We start from the raw sequence: 17,199 nt of genomic DNA, 5'->3' as shown, positions 1-17,199 counted from the left end.
ACATATGTACTCTCATAGTGGTAATAAAGAAAATGGGGTTGGACATGAGGACAAGTTGTGGAATGACACAAGGCCATCACTCCTATGCCCTATTTCACTGAATGTCCCACAGTTCTTTCATTGAGAAATACTGTTTTGTAAAATCACAACCTCAAAAAACATTTCCCCTTTTCCCCATCCATGCTAAATAATCATATGGAACTTCACTCATATGCTAAGTGACATTTACTCAACAGTTGCACCTGTTTCTTCCTGTGTGTGCATTGCACTAGGAATAGATTCACGCAAATTGAGTAAGAGAATAAGAACGTGCCTTATTTAATCAAACTAACATCTGATTCTCCTATCATTCAAAACCTCCTTGTGTCCATGTTTTCACTCTAGCTGAGTCACAACTCCCCCTTTTACATTTCAAGCCTTTTCTTCTTGATGTGCTACATCTTTGAGGAATGTCAGCCTGCATCTATGATTCATTTTATTTTAAAATTTCTCACATTATAAAAACGTCTGATTGTAGCCCACTGTTACAAAGTGTAAAAACACACAATATTTCATAACTTCAATGGATACCAATGTCTTTCTCCAGTCTCCTTATGCTCCCATTTTATTTTAAAACCCAACTTGTTTTGATAATGGATATATGTATCCTATGAAGTAGAGTAGATTGTGAATAGCACTAGCACTAAAATTGCCTACAACAGTTTGTAAGAACTGCAAGACAACAAAGGATTATGAGCTCACAAGAATAGAGTCACAAGATCATGATGCCAACACCCACGCAGGGAATTTTACCCATTAAAGGATTTTTTCCTCAAATGCCGAAGTAGAGTGGTGATGATTTCAGGCAACGGGCGAAAAAATGAAACCCATACAGTCACCAAAGAACTTCCCTGAAAGTTAAAGACACTATAAAGACATGTTGATTTACACTAGAATGTGTCTCTGAAGATACAAACTTGCTTCATTGGGTTCTGATGAGATAGGAGGAAGACTATTTGATGAATTTAGGTTGCAGATGACCAGAACTGTCTGTGACCATTTCATACTCCTATGTCTCCCAATCTTTTATTTTAACACAATTCAAGCAAGAAATCTTGCTCTTGTGGCAGGAACTGGGAGGCAAGTCAGTCCGGCAGGACCACATTATGGAAAAGTTGTGTTTTTACACTATACCTCCTACAACTTTTCCAAGCCCTTGAGTAGGAGTTGTGGCTGGAATATTCTCAGAAACAGACAGAAGGTAAAGAAAGAGCTCCACTCCCATTCATCCAGAGAAGTGATTCCAGTTTGAGATACGGAGCCCCCCCCCCTCCCCAATCCCTTCTCTGAGCACTTTTTTCAGACCAAATATTGGGAAGGTGGGTAAACATAGGAGTATTTTCTATAATTAGTAAAATTATTTTTCAGAAAAAGTTTTTACTCACTTCCAGTAACAGAAACCCAGGCTGAAAGAAAGCTGACATGAATATCTGAGACTCATTTCCGCACCTAGTGAGTACTGACACCTTTATAAGAAGAGCAATCTTTGCATTTGGTGTTTTAAATGTTGAGTAAAACTTTCCATCCAAATATCGTACTAGCCTATGCCTTAAGATGAGAAACAATATACTTTTAGTTTGTTTATTACAATATTTTGGCTTGATAGTGTAAAGTTAAATACAAGTACTTAGGCAGCACAGAATGTGACAAGTTGCAGCTCCTCTTTAAATACAGGATCTATTTATAATTTTGTTTCTACAAAATTAAGGTTTCTATATTTTAAAATTCATAAGCATCCCTAACAGTCCAATTTTGCATGCCAACTCACTAAGTTAATAATGGAACATTTTATGTTGCTAAAGCAGTAATATAATGGTTTTCTCCTCCAAATACTTAAACATTTCCAGAAGTTTTACATACTTGCATTACCTGCAAACACAAACAGGCTCCAAGATAAACTGCTTGAGTGCCTCAAAGATGATCAATTTGTATAAGGAGAAGTGGGCAGGTTTTGCTGGCTGCCCACTTCCTGAACTATAGGAAAAGGCTGGGTACTAGTGAAAGGTACTTCATTTGTACTCCAAGGTACTTCATTTGTACTCCAAGAATATACAGGCAGTCCCCAAGTTACAAACAATATAGGTTCTGTAGGTCTGTTCTTAAGTTAAATTTGTATGTAACTCGGAATAGGTACATTCTTAAGTGTTACTTGGTTTGCTGTCTGTGACCCTGTTCAAAAGATTTTACTTCACTTTCTGCCATTATAACAACTGAATTTTGGAGCCCCAGTGGCACAGTGGGTTAAACCCCTGTGCCGGCAGGACTGAAGACCGACAGGTCGCAGGTTCGAATCCAGGGAGAGGCGGATGAGCTCCCTCTATCAACTCCTCATGCGGGGACATGAGAGAAGCCTCCCACAAGGATGATAAAAACATCAAATCATCCGGGCGTCCCCTGGGCAACATCCTTGCAGAGGCCAATTCTCTCACACCAGAGGCGACTTGCAGTTTCTCAAGTTGCTCCTGACACAACAAAAAAAACCCCCTGAATTTTGACAAGTTTGGTCTCTTGTGGAAACAAGGATTGATAAAGCTTCAGTGGAGACACCTTTTCCCCATGATAACTCTTTCAGGGGTGAATTTCGCTTCTGAGGGGTAGATTGCTCTCCTTGTTTTCTCACCCTCGTTCTTAACTATGAGTAATTTGTAAATCAGATGTTTTAACTCCAGGACTGTCTCTCATATAGATTCCATCCAGGCTTTCTAACCAGATCCTCTCCAGATCTTTCAGATTGCAATTCCTGTCACTTGCCACCAGCAGCATTAATGATCCAGGAAACTGTAGTTCAAAATATTGTGAGATTATCAAGTTGGGGAAGGCTACTCTAGTCAATTACAGTATCCCTGATCCAACTAACCATTCTATCCCGCATTGATGATTGCTCATTTTCAATAAGGTCATTGTTAGAAGAGTGTTAAATTTCTAGCCTATACTACTTCTACATTTTGCCCTCCATACTCAAGGATTCTGAACCCACAAATTCAACCATCTATGTCTTGAAAATACTTATTTAAAATACAAAAGGTAAATCTTGATTTCACCATTTTGTATAAAGGCTACCATTTTACTATGCCACTGTATATAAAACAACTTGAGCATCCACAGATTTTAATAGCAATGACTGAACTAATCCCCAGTGGATACCAAGTACCCATTATATCTTTACTTAGATGCTAAGGCTAGTACATGTGGACAGGTAAATTTATGTCATATAGCTAAAGGAAACTATCAAAATCAAATGTGCTTTCCAGAAGCTGTGCAATCAACCAGAATCCTAAAAATGCTATGGTTGAAAATATTTTTCCATATCTGAAAGTCATATTAAGATGTTTACAGGCTGATGTGTACTCAACTCACATTTGCAGTAAACTTCAGAAATATGTGTTCTGCTTCCAAATTATACCTCGACATTCACTGTGTCCAACGAAGCAGTAACACAAATAACATTATATTTAGGCAATGACAAGGAGCATGTTTATATTCTTGGTTGAGGTATATTTTTCCAACATGGCTCAAAACATTAGACAAGCTGTCCAATCTGATCTACTACCTAGCTGTCTCCCTGGCCACTTTTCCAGCTGTAATCCATTCAAACAGAGGCATCTCTAGCACAGATGAGACCTCAACAATTGTAATGCTACCTCATCTTTCAAGCATGAGTCAGAACATCGCTTCCTCATTGACTCACAAAATCAGAGTATCTCTGTGAAAAATGACTGAGTGCCAAAAGAATGTTGGCATGGCATATCGGCGTGTAACACAACAGTGTAAATTGTATCACCCTGAAGAATACTACAATGAGTCCTCTTTTTCCTTGATTTCATTTTTAAAGTCACCCACACAAAAATCCAAGGGCATCGCTAAAAAACAAAACTCAACAAGCATCATATAAGGCAAAAATCCATGGAGAAAATTCAAAGAACAAAATCAGAACACTAATTTACTTAGTGGAGACCCCGGTGGCGCAATGGATTAAACCCCTGTGCCGGCAGGACTGAAGACCGACAGGTCGTAGGTTCGAATCCAGGGAGAGGCGAATGAGCTCCCTCTATCAGCTCCAGCTCCTCATGCGGGGACATGAGAGAAGCCTCCCACAAGGATGATAAAAACATCAAATCATCCAGGCGTCCCCTGGGCAACGTCCTAGCAGACGGCCAATTCTCTCACATCAGGAGTCACTCCTGACATGACCAAATTTTTTTTACTTAGTCTTTGAAATGACTACGTAAATTATATTATAGTCACTGGCCAGTGTTGGGAAATTTAAAAATGTAATGCAGTACTTCATTTTTCACAAAACAACAGGTATCTTTATATTTCCAAAGTATTTATGCTAGATTTTCTTTGTGTCAGGAATGACTGGAGAAACTGCAAGTCATTTCTGGTGTGAGCGAATTGGCCATCTGCAAGAATACCTAGCATATCTATTTATGCTAGATATACTCCCCCTTCCCCTCCATTATTGTCACTGGTACAGAATTCACAATGGCCTCTTTTTAGCTATTCCTGGCATGTATTCCTCATCATCCACAGGCGATACCTTGTTCTCATGAGGAATGTACCCTTCCTAGACTTTCTAAACTAAAAATAAACTGGACACTACCGATATGAAATCTCAGCAATATAAACACCCCGTTTGTGTGATGGATTAATCCTAATAAATCTGAACATTTCACAGCCTTAATAGAATGGCAACAATATTTCAAGAAAGAAGCAGGGGCAAGAAAATAACATTAACTCTGGTTTCTCAAACTAGGGTTATGTGTTCCTGCACAAAGATGTCTCTGTTCCTGTCGACGTCATGTGGAAAGCAAATGCCTGAACTGCATCTTGGTTGCTTAACAAGGGAAGCTTTGGAGCACAGTGGGACTTGTAAGCCATGCCTTGGCTCTTATCGAACATGGGTTTCTTCACCATAAATCACAAGAACATGTTGTCACCGGAAAAAGTCATACCCCATGGGCCCATGAATCACAAACTTTAGGCCTATCAGTAATGAAACCTAATCTTCTGAAATAAATCTAAATGTTAGTTACTCCCACAAATTCACAACATGCCAAAACCTCTTTTATTTTGGCCTCCTGGGTTTCAGAAGTGTTCAGACTTGCAAAAGCACAATGACCAACTTTTGTTAATGAATGAATGAATGAAAAATTATTCATCCTAAATATATGACAAGTTTTATATATTTCAATGACATTTATGGTAACCTGTTCATTAAAGCTTTACTGACAACTAGTTTCTTCCATGAAACAACTCAAAACATGCACAATTGCTGGTGTCTATTTTCTCTTGCTTTCTAGTGTTTAGAAAAACCCAAATCATAGTATAAAGCCACACAATGTTCTTAATTTCCTTGATCTGCCTTAAAAAACAATTCTTTAGAGCAGAGTTTAGAAAGCTTGTTTTTTTGAATAGATCTTAAAATCTATCAATCAACACAGCAATCAATTCTGCTGGCTAGGGTATTCTGGGAGTTGTCATCCAAAAGAGTATTGTTTCTGAGCTTTCTTTTAAGTCAAAGAAGAGGGGGCAGAGTCAATATACATATATTATACTTTAGGTGAGAATTGTGGGCCCTTCACATAATTTTGGACTGTAATTCCTAGCAGCCCCAGCCACCACAGTCTACAGCAGGGGTCCTCAAACTTTTTAAACAGAGGGCCAGGTCACGGTCCCTCAAACTGTTGGAGGGCCGGATTATAATTTGAATAAAACATGAATGAATTCATATACACACTGTACATATCTTATGTGTAGTGCAAAACAACTCCACTTAAAAACAATACAATAATTAAAATGAAGAACAATTTTAACAAATATAAACTTATTAGTATTTCAACGGGAAGTGTGGGCCTGCTTTTGGTTGATGAGATAAAATTGTTGTTGTTGTTTTTGTTTCAAGTTGTTTCAGACTTTGGTTGACCCTGAGCGAGGGCCGGGTAAATGACACTGGAGGGCCGTATCCGGCCCCCGGGCCTTAGTTTGAGGACCCCTGGTCTACAGGATGAAATACTGGGAGGGCAACAACATCTAGACACAATTCCCACCTTTGCTTATTATCGTTTTAGATCAGTGGTTCTCAACCTGGGGTCCACCGATGTTTTAGGCCTACAACTCCCAGAAATCCCAGCCAGTTTACCAGCTGTTAGGATTTCCGGGAGTTGAAGGTCAAAAACATCTGGGGGGCCCAGGTTGAAAACCACTGTTTTAGAACATGCTCTATGCTCATCTACTGCTAGATTTGGAGGGGTGTTCTGCCACGGTGGCTGTGCTGGAGACCGTTAATCTCTACATCAGTGAAACATATGTAATGGTAAAGGTTTCCTCTTGACATTAAGTCGAGTCGAGTCAGACTGGAGGTGGTGCTCATCTCCATTTCTAAGCCAAAGAGCAGGCATTGTCCATAGATGTCTCCTAGGTCATGTGACTGACATGACTGCATGGAGTTAATCCGCTGCACCACCGGGCTCTCCATATATGTGATAATACTTTATTTCCAATAAAGTGTTTTTATATATATGAAGCAGATAGATAGATAGACAGATAGATAAATTGATAGATTTAAAACATTTTATTGGAAATAAAGTATTATCACAAATATGGAAACTCAATTGCAAAAATCCTCCTTGTCATCTTTCTTGCAATACTACATAATCAGCCCTCCATAAAACAAAGAAGCCCACATCACAACGTAGACAAATGTGGTTAATCCAGCAAAAATCTTGAGTTGTTTGGCACTTCAAGCCTTCTGCCCTACCATATAGGGAAAGATAAGTCTCAAGTGTGTATGTTATGCTTGGGTTAGTATGTAAGTGTTATGCTAAATGTCAAAAGAAATTCTTTAAATCGCACACATGACACTTTTGAAACATTTTTACAAGACATTGGGGTGTTTTTTTTTAACAAAGAAAGCTCCTTCCTCTTTTATACACCTGGTTCCGAATAAACAACACAAGAACTACTTAGAAGCACTGGAAAGATATACAATTACTAACTTAAATTTGTGATCTTTAAAAACACCTTTATACCAGCTAAAAATCATGACAGCTATGTCTCTCAAACCACTCAAGTTTCCATTTCCTGGTGATCACAACTAACAGGCAGCAGTTATGCTTACAGCCACAGAAACAGAGGCGGATGTTTAAAGCCAAGCTGCTGTATGATATCTGCCTCACTATATCCTTTTAAAAGTCTGTAAAGGAAAAAAATCCAGAAGACTTACAGTGGAGTCTACTGAGAACAAATGACTACTGAGTTCAATGAGGTTTATTCTTGTAAGTGGATGTAGGATTTTAGCAAAAGTAGGGCCTAGATTTCCTTAAGGCATCAGATCCTGTCCGGTCTTGGAAGCTAAAAAGGATCAGCCCTGGTTAGTACTTATATGGGAGGCCACCAATGAACATCAGATCCTATAGGCTACATTTCAGATGAAGGAACTGGCAAGACCACCTCTGAGTATTCTTTCCCTAACAAAACCCTATGAAATTAATGGGGTTGTTCTCAGTCAATAGGAAACTTGAAGGCCCAAGCACAAACATGCACTTCGAACAGAATGGGTCTGCTTCTTGAAATGCTTCAGAAATAGTACAAGCCACAGCACTGAATAAACTACATGCCCTCAATCTTTTCAAAGTCAGCTCCATCACTTACATCCAGGTAACAATGGAGAGATTAAAGAAAGAGAAAGGAGCACAAAAGGGATTTCTTTGGCCATTTCCTACACCACCAGGTTTCCCAAGGTATTTGATGTCATCTGAATTCTACAGCAAGCATTTTCCTCCCAAGCAGTGCTTTTAGAATTCCAGAACTAAAAGAATACACATAGGAAGCATTCTGCTGGAAAGAAAATCTGCAGTTGTTATTACTATTTTTACAGAAAGGAATCATGAACAAGATAATGCATTCCTTCCAGCTCTTAGACTTTTGTGGGAAAGTACATACTGTATATACCAAGGGTATTTCAATTCCACAGGGATTTTTCTCATACTGATTCCTTTTTGGAAATCTGAAAGTAGTCCTGGACACCAAAACATCATGTTCGGGAGTCAGCTGTGTTCTTACTCTTATATTTTAAGGCACTTCTTTCCTGACTTCTCAAATCAGTTTCACTGGCCCTACGTCCTCCTTGTTGCTGAAGGAGAGGGATAGCACTGGATTCCACTGGGATCTAAGTAGTCTCATCTTTCCCCTTTCTCACAAGGACATTAATTAAAATAATCCCACACACCCACTGTCTAGACCTTCTGTTACCAAAATTACTATTGTGCTTTATTACATGCTCTCAAGAAGATCAAAGTGCACTTCTTGCCCATGCTGACTATTTAAAGAAAGGCAAATGTTAAAATTGACTTTGCAAGTTGAGACACAGCATTTCTTCTGGTACACATCAAGCTTCCATTGCACAGCATACAATGCATATAGTCTCTCCTTGAAAATAATCATAATAATTTCAAATGCAATTTGCTTCCAGATCCTCCTGCTTAATCCCTAAAGACAATCCCCAAACACCCAAGCTTCAGCCCAAATTTGGTAGTCTAGAGCTGGAGCAAAGGAAAGCCCCATGCCTGAGGCGCTACCAATTGTAGCCACAAACACTAGGGACATATTAAAGTGCATGCAGAACCCATCACCCATGCTGAGAGATGCAGATTTGTATCTTAAGCTAAACAACTATATGGAAGAATTCATAATATTAAACTGTTTCCCGTTACTTATTACAGTGCAGTAGAACAAAAACTTCATAGACTTCTACAAGTTGCTGGACTGTAATTTTTAGCAACCGTCAGTTTTGGCAATGCTGGATAGACCTTTTGGGACTCAGCACTTATATGATCCCCATCTATGCAACAAATCCTACTTTCAACTTCATTTCAATAATAATTACACATATGGAATTCACAAGCCTTCTAAATATCACATATCATCTGGTCAGTTGTCTTAAAATAATAAAGACTATTGTCCTTTCTCAAAAAAAAAAAGTAAATGCTGTACCTCAGTTGGAAAGATGATCTATGAGGAAAAAATCTCCCAGTTTAAATCTCAAGCACAGTCACTGAAAATCACATGCAAAAGCAGTGGTTCCCAACCTGTGGGTCCCCAGGTATTTTGGCCTATCACTTCCAGAAATCCCAGACAGTTTACCAGCTGTTCGGATTTCTGGGACTTGAAGGCCAAAACATCTGGGGACCCACAGGTTGAGAACCACTGTCATAGAGGCAAGGGAGGACCATCATCCTCATCAGCTTCTGAAGATTTTTCACTAAACAGCAGACACCATATGGCCAGAACTGCACATGCACACACATATCCTGCTAAGCTACCTTCCACAACCTGAGGATACTGTTTCAGGAACACTGACAAAATGCTATTTAACCTCTGATTTTCTCGGTTTCTTGTATGGAATACTATGCACAATTTTGTCTCTGCCTTCATGAACTGGCCTTAGGGCATCAAGAGTTATTTAGGAAGTTAGAATTCTAAAGAAAAAGAATCTAGGTCTGATTTATCAAAGCTATCCTTACATTTTGAGATTAATTTTTAAAGCTTTATGCTAATTATAGTGCAGAATCACATGTTTTTACAGAGACAAGACTACTGTTAGTAACAGAAATTCTACACCAAGTTTTTAGCCCCCCTAACATAACATGTAACAACATGGTGTCATTGTGCTGCATAACAAGAATGAAACTATACTGATCTACATCTATTTCTGTGGTGTCTTGTACTTCTTATGTCATCTAAATATCTTATAGACACTACAATGCATTTGATTTAGGAAGCTAAGCTGGGTCAGCTCTTGTAAGTATTTGGAGGGAGACTATCAATAAATACCAAGTGTTGCGGACTATATTTTAGAGGAAAGCACTGGTAAAATCACTCTGAGAATCCTTGCCAAATCTGTTAAATTCATAGGGTCGCCCTGGATCAATAAGTGACTTGAAGGCACATATACATATCTGTATTTTTAGAAGATAGTGTTTCACATCTCTGGCCCATCCCTAGCACACCAATGCCTTAAATAAAGAAATAGCTTTCTAAGTTCTACAGAGATACTTGCAGGAACACCTCAGCAAGCAAGAGTCCAAAAGTGGCAGCATGTGAGTGTGGAGAAGAGAAAACCACAGACCACCTATTACAAAGCAGTCCGAGCCCTGCCACATGCACCATGGAGGACCTTCTTCTAGCAACGCCAGAGGCACTCCAACTGGCCAGCTACTGGTCAAAGAATATTGCGCATAATGCCAAGTTTTTAACTTTGTTTGTGTTTTTAAATACATTACAACTGTACCCTCAGTTCACTTCTGAAATGATAAATAAATATCTTGGTAGTATTAGTCCCAGAAATAGGGTAAGCATGGCACCATTGTTTTTGGCACTTACTTAAGGCTCATGCCAACCCCAAGACCCTTCCAACCCCATTTTTTCTAACTGGATGTACCTAAATGGTATATGAATCTGGGCTCCCAGTCTCACTGCAGCTGCCCACCTCTGCTGAAAGCCAAAACCTCTCTGTTTTCAACAGCAGTAAGAGAAAGTCTACTGTTCCTGCGAATCTGTAACCTATTCTAATTAATATATAATTGTTTCAGCTTAGGCGCTATAAAAACCCCTATCTTATTTTGTGAAGCAGAAGATACAAATCTAAATGATACTGGGACCAATCTGCATGGGGCTTCCTGAAACATCTACAAGAATATATCCAAATTACCAGACTCCAAAGATACTGAACTCTTGAAGTGCCTTGATTTCTATCTAAAAGAAATAACAGATAACCCATATGCAGCTGCACAACGTGAAATTGCATGGGTTCAACAAGTGGTAGTCTGAGCACTCCAAGGCACAACTAATAAAGAAGTGGCACAATGGAGAAGAAAGGCAAGAGTTTTGCAATTTAAATGAGTGCCTTAGAATTATCCCCAGCTGATTGTCCTCCCCCCTCCCTTCCCCAAATATGTTTCAGATTTCTCCAAGAGGAAACACAAATTTCTGAGATAGATGCTCCCTTTGTGTGCCAAACTCCATTGCTAGTTGTGACAAGAAAGATGTGAGAAGGGGATATCCTTACTATTAGAGAGCTCAGCCCTTCCATCTTTCACCCAGCATCACAAATCAGTTGCCAATCCATTACTGAAAGCCACTTTTCCAATTATTTCTCTAGGGCGGACATAAATTCAGTACTGTGCTTCAGCCGACTTATTTGTCTAAGCACATTATAACCTTAAAGGCAGGATACATTTCTCCCATTCACTACCATATATCTTATTGTAACTTGATAACACTGCCCTTAATATTATTTAGTTAAGCAAGACAGATACACTTGCAATTTTTTGGATACAGATAAGCCTGTCTTATGCTTTTTTGATAAATGAAAAAAAAAACCCAACCCAAATACTCCCACCAGACTATTGGAAAATGCCACTTATTCCCAAAATTGGCACACAGCATAAAAAGTATGTGGTAGCTTGTAGCCTGTGAGGCATTAAAATTGACATATCAACTTGCTTTTAAAAACATGCCTTTGATTCATTTTTCTCTAGCTTATCATTTTCTACTGAAGTTATTATATTAAAATTGTAGCTTCTGGAAAATTTAATTTTAAAAGTATGAGCTGTTCCCGTGATTAGTGACAATGGGGAAAAGCAGCCAAGAAAATATGTCTCTAGGTGCAAATACTATGCAATTTACCACCGAACCTATTATTTAAAAAAGTAATGCATTGCAAAATGTTACAGATATACACCTACCAAAGTAGTCAGCCTTTGGACAAGAATCCATCTCCTGCTCCAGACGCTGGGTAAGAGCTTCTAATTTTAATTCTGCAGTGGATGGTCCTTGTTCTTGCTGTGGAAGGAGTGTCTGACAGGGTAGTTTTATTTTTGCAGAAGTGGAGCTTTCCTGGTGACCAGAGTCATGCTGAAGAGTGCCAATGCCCTCTTTAAAAGGAGATTTTGGAACATCGGAAATCATTGGTCCATGAGATGTTACACTAATAGAATTTTGCTCCGGATTCATGCCAGACACAGCGGAATTAAGCCTGTGATTTTGACCATGAACTACAAAATGACTGCTAGGCTTTGGGTGAGTGTTTGTTTGCTGATAGTCTACACATGGAGGTAGCGGAGTAGGAAGTGAACCAGAAATTGAAGCTTGAATGTTATCCTTACTTCTTGACTGATTGTCACCAGGACTTTTATTTGAAACACCAGAAGTCCACACGTCAGTACCACAGTTTGCATGAAAATTATCAGACCGATTCAAGACAGACTGAGAAGGGTGCCCTGATGGAGCAGAGAATGAGGACGACCTCTGCTGTAAATATCCTGCAGGCACTCCATCACCAACCCCAACTGTGGAGGACAAAGGACCAACAGTGTGGGAGAAAGAAGATGATCTCTGGTTACTTGGGTTGTGGTCATAACTTTGACCAAGCCCAGGACCTTCACCTCCGCTTTCCTGACTACCATACCCACTCTCTGGAGACCTGAAAGCATTGCGTGACTGTTGGTATGGATGAAGATCTGCTTGAGGTTTTGCAGGATGCTTCTGCAATGATTCCTCGTGGTTGGTGCTTGACCATAAATGGGAGCCGATACCAGACTTCATGTTAGAAAACTTACCAGTGTCTCTTCCCCAACTTTGACTACCTGTCTGATTTTCACTATTATTAGGTTCTTCATGAGAAAGTGAGGGAAAAGATGTCTTAGAACTACACAGATTCACCTGCCCTGACTTTTGATAACCGTGTCCTCTGGAAACTTCTGGAGCACTAAGGCCTTCACTGTATCCATAGTCACTGCTGCCTCTGTTGCCTTCTGAGTACAGTTTTGGCCGCTCTCCTTCAGCATAACCTTGGGGCTGGTTTGGGAAGGAAATATGATGGCCTGAGCACACTGTTGATGACGTAGCCAGTGGAGGCTTTGCAATATTTTCACCTGAGTGCAGTTTATTTGTTCCTCCAGGGCCTCTGGTGACAGAATGGCCAGGAAGCTGATGCTGAGTACTAAAGCTGGCCCCATTGCTTGGACCCCCAGAAGCTGACTTGAGCAGCTCCTCTTGCTCTCGCTGTTTCTGGAGGTGGATTTTGGCCATTTTTGTAGCAAACACCCTACGGGTTTCTTCAAATTCTGGGTTGTTCCCAACTGCTTTGTCCACTCGGAAGAGCCCATCTTTAGAAGCTTCATACATATTAAGATCTTCTATAAATTTACTTGCCTCCAGACCTAGATCATCGTACTTATCCATTTTTAATCACTTGTTTCCACACACAGAGTCCAGAAAAAAACAAGTAAGGAAACGCAGTTTTAAGTACTGTGGCCAAATGTCTTGGTTAAACTCAAGACTTCCATTCAACAATGAATGCCATATTTGTAGTCCCCCTTTTAAAAAAAACCCCCAAAAATTAATATTTTATGAAAAAATTGTGATGCTGGGTGTGATATCCCAAAAGGAGAAATAAAAACAAACTTTTCTCAGAAATCCTTGCTATAGGCAGTATTGTTCCCAAAATGGTAAGATCCAACTTTGCAGCGCTTTCAGTTGGTGAAGAAATTCTGAGTAACCACTAACACTTCTTCGGATCTCCCTGGCATTACTGTGAGGAAAATGCTGGAATGAGAATGAAAAAAAGTTCTACGTAAGTTGGAAACCACTTCAAGAAGGTACATAACATTTTAGAGCTGAGAGTCTTAACTTTTTTTCGCTATGGACCCCTTTGCCAGTCAAGTGAAAACCACAGACTCCTGCTCAGAATGTAGCATCAGATAGTTTTATGACTCTCGAGTTTTATGACTTCTTATCTATTTGGTGTTGAAAGTTATTTGGTCAACTGCATCTCATAACAGTTTGTATGCAGAGGGACTAGATCACATGTGATCTAGCATTGGCTTGTATGATGACTATAATTTCAAAGTACAGGCGGTCCCCAAGTTATGAACAAGATAGGTTCTGTACGTTTGTACTTAAGTTGAGTTTGTATGTAAGTTAGAACAGATAAATTTTTAAAGTGTAATTCCAGCTGTAAAAAAGGTAAAGGTTTCTCCTGGCATTAAGTCTAGTCGAGTCTGACTCAGGGTGGTGCTCATCTCCATTTCTAAGCCAAAGAGCCGGCGTTGTCCATAGACACCTTCAAGGTCATGTGGCCAGCATGACTGCATGGAGTGCTGTTACCTTCCTGCTAAGACAGTACCTATTGGTGTATTCACATTTGTATGTTTTCAAACTGCTAGGCTGGCAGAAGCTGGGCCTAACAGTGAGAGTTCAACCCGCTCCTTGGATTTGAACTGCCAACTTTTCGATCAGCAAGTTCAGCAACTCAATGGTTTAACCCGCTGTGCCATCAGGGGGCCCTAATTCCAGCTGTATATATAATATATAAATAACAAGCAATTTTTTCAAAATCTAATTACCACAGGGAGAGAAAGTGAGGTGAAATTATCTGAACAGGGGCACAGACAGCAAACCATGTGTGTGCGTGTGCACGCGCGTGCAAGCTTTGGATAGATTCCATCTGAACATTAAGAAGAACTTCTTGTCTGTGAGAGCCATTCAGCAGTGGATCTCTCTGCCTCGGAGTGTGGTGGAGGCTCCTTCTTTGGAAGCTTTTAAACAGAGGCTGGATGGTCATCTGTCAGGGGTGCTTTGAATGCAATATTCCTGTTTCTTGGCAGGGGGGTTGGACTGGGTGGCCCATGCGGTCTCCTCCAACTCTATGCTTCTATGATAGCACAGGGAAGGGTTAACACCCCTGTTGGGTTTGTTTTGCTGCTTGTGCTCCTGTTCAGAAATTTAACTCACTTTCTGTCCCAGTGAGAATTAGATTTTGGAAAAAAAATCTAAAGCGTCAATGGAGACACCTTTTCCAAAACCTGATAAGTTTTTCAGGGGTGAATTACCCTGAATTACACTTCCTATGAGTCGCTTGTTATTTGAATGTTTATAACTGGGGACCACTTGTATAGATGAGACTCAGGGCCCACGCAGCCATATAACCCAGGACCCTTCCAGACAGGCCCTATTTCACAGGATCTGATCCCAGGTTTTCTGTTTATCCCAGATTATCTGGCAGTGCAGACTCATATAATCCAGTTTAAAGCAGAAAACCTGGGGTCAGATCCTGGGATATAGGGCCTCTCTAGAAGGGCCCTCAAAATACCAAGGCAGAAAATCCCACAATATCTGCTTTGAACTGGGTTATCTGAGTCCACACTGCCATACATCCCAGTTCAAAGCCAAATATGTGGGATTGCATTCAGCGGTGTGGAAGGGGCCTAAGTAATTCTTAAGGTAAGACAGAAACCCCCTGTCATATGATAGAAAACAAATACCCCTGTCATTCATTGCAGACATTCATAAGCAAAGGAAATGCCAGATTTCAGTTGAGCAGTCAGAGAAATAGAGACAACACTGGAAAACACACACACATTCTGGTTGGCTCAGGGTCCTTCCACACAATCATATAATCCAGTATATCAAGGCAGAAAATCCCACAATATTTGCTTTGAACTGGGTTATCTGAGTCCACACTGCCATATACTTTAGTTCAAAGCAGATAATGTGGGATTTCTTGCCTTGATAATCTGGGTTATATGGCTGTGTGGAAAGGCTCTGTTAGGGTTATCCAAGTCCACACTGCCATTTATTCCAGTTCAAAGCAGATAATGTGGGATTTCACGCCTTGATAATCTGGATTATATGGCTGTGTGGAATGGCTCTGGGTGATCTGAGTCCACACTGCCATTATATTCTACCTTAAAGCAGGTAATATGGGATTTCTTGTCTTGATATTCTGGGTTATATGGCAGTGTGGAAAGGCTCTGGGTTATCTGAGTCCACACTGCCATATATTCCAGTTCAAAGCAGATAATGTAGGATTTCTTGATATTCTGGATTATATGGCCGGATTATAAAGCTCTGGATTATCTGAGTCCACACTGCCATATATTCCAGTTCAAAGCAGACAACGTGGGATTGCTTGCCTTGATATCCTGGGTGATCTGAGTCCACACTGCCATATATTCCAGTTCAAAGCAGATAATGCGGGAATTTATTCAGCTGTGTGGAAGGGGCCTCAAACTTTAGCTGGGTATAGTTGGGCTGCCTATAGTTCTCCTCTATCAGAGGCTGGATCTACACTGCCCTCTATCCCAGATTATCTGGCAGTGTGGACTCCTATAATGCAGTTCAAAAGCAGATAATCTGAGATCGGATCCTGAGATACAGAACATATTCTCACAGAAAACCATAACAACCATATCAAAGAGATTAGAAGTAGTCGATGCAATCAATGCCCAAAAGGACTCCAGAAGAAGAGACACTGAGGAGATAGATAAATAGATAGATAGAGATTAATAAATTGCTTTGTCTTTCAATTCGAGTTTAGGGTGAAGGAATGAGAGCCAAAGGAAGTGACCTCTTGGGTTCAGGATGAGCCCACGTCAGAAGCAAACAGGAAAAAAGTCACCAAAGGAGAGGAAATGAGGAGTAGCTTGAGAAGCGACACAGGACGTGCGGATGGCCAAGAGTTCCCGAAGTTGAGGGAAAGTCTGGAGTTGGCGCGTTAACGCCAACGCGCCAACTCCAGACTTTCCCTCAACTTCGGGAACACTTGGCCATCCGCACGTCCTGTGTCGCTTCCCCACTTCAAACTAGAGACCCAAAAAAGCCTTTTCAACCCCACAATGGAGTCTCTGGGCCCTTCCAAACAGGCCCTATATAGCCCAGGTTTCCTCCCGCCTTTCTCTGGCCGTCCAGCCCCAGTCCACGCTCAGCCTTTGACTCACTGTCCTTCTTCCTCTCTCCGTGGGCTTCCTCCTCCGCTGGGCCCCGACTGCGCTCTGCAAGCCGCCTCCTCTTCCCTTCCTCTCTAAGTTTCAGGGGAGGAGGAGGAGCGGGGGAGGCCAATAGGGAGGAGTCCCCCAACAGGTCCCGCTTGAGTTGGCTTGTACAAGAGAGAGAGAGAGAGAGAAGAGCCTTGTTGTGAGGCGGGGCTGCCTCTTCTCTCTTTGGGCCTTCAGGGCTTTCTGTTTCCAGTGAAACCAGTTTCGAAGTCCGGGTCTCCAGCCTAAAGCCCTTAGAAACACTATGGGCCCTTCCAGACAGGCCCTGTATGGACTCAGATAACTCAGGGCCCTTCCACACAGCCCTGTATCCCAGAATATC

At 40.8% G+C, this 17,199-nt stretch overlaps 1 protein-coding gene across 2 annotated transcripts in view; it reads right to left on the bottom strand.

Moving 5' to 3' along the window:
* LIMD1 (LIM domain containing 1) overlaps positions 1-16,920 on the bottom strand; it is a 51,460-nt gene extending 34,540 nt beyond the window's left edge. Inside the window, exons 1-2 of one of the 2 annotated variants that reach the window (XM_060781785.2) lie at positions 16,774-16,920; positions 11,787-13,647 (exon numbers count right to left, since the gene is read on the bottom strand). In XM_060781785.2, coding sequence (XP_060637768.2) covers positions 11,787-13,284 — 1,498 coding nt within the window. In that variant the 5' untranslated portion in view covers positions 13,285-13,647; positions 16,774-16,920. The remainder of the gene's footprint in view (positions 1-11,786; positions 13,648-16,773) is intronic. The other variant, XM_060781784.2, reaches the window with a different exon arrangement.
* Between the last annotated feature and the right edge of the window lie 279 nt (positions 16,921-17,199).

Source organism: Anolis sagrei, chromosome 6 (assembly GCF_037176765.1).
Source record: "Anolis sagrei isolate rAnoSag1 chromosome 6, rAnoSag1.mat, whole genome shotgun sequence".
Taxonomy (NCBI): domain Eukaryota; kingdom Metazoa; phylum Chordata; class Lepidosauria; order Squamata; family Dactyloidae; genus Anolis; species Anolis sagrei.
The sequence above is the reverse complement of the archived record's forward strand: the minus strand, read 5'-3'. Positions and strand labels throughout refer to the sequence as shown.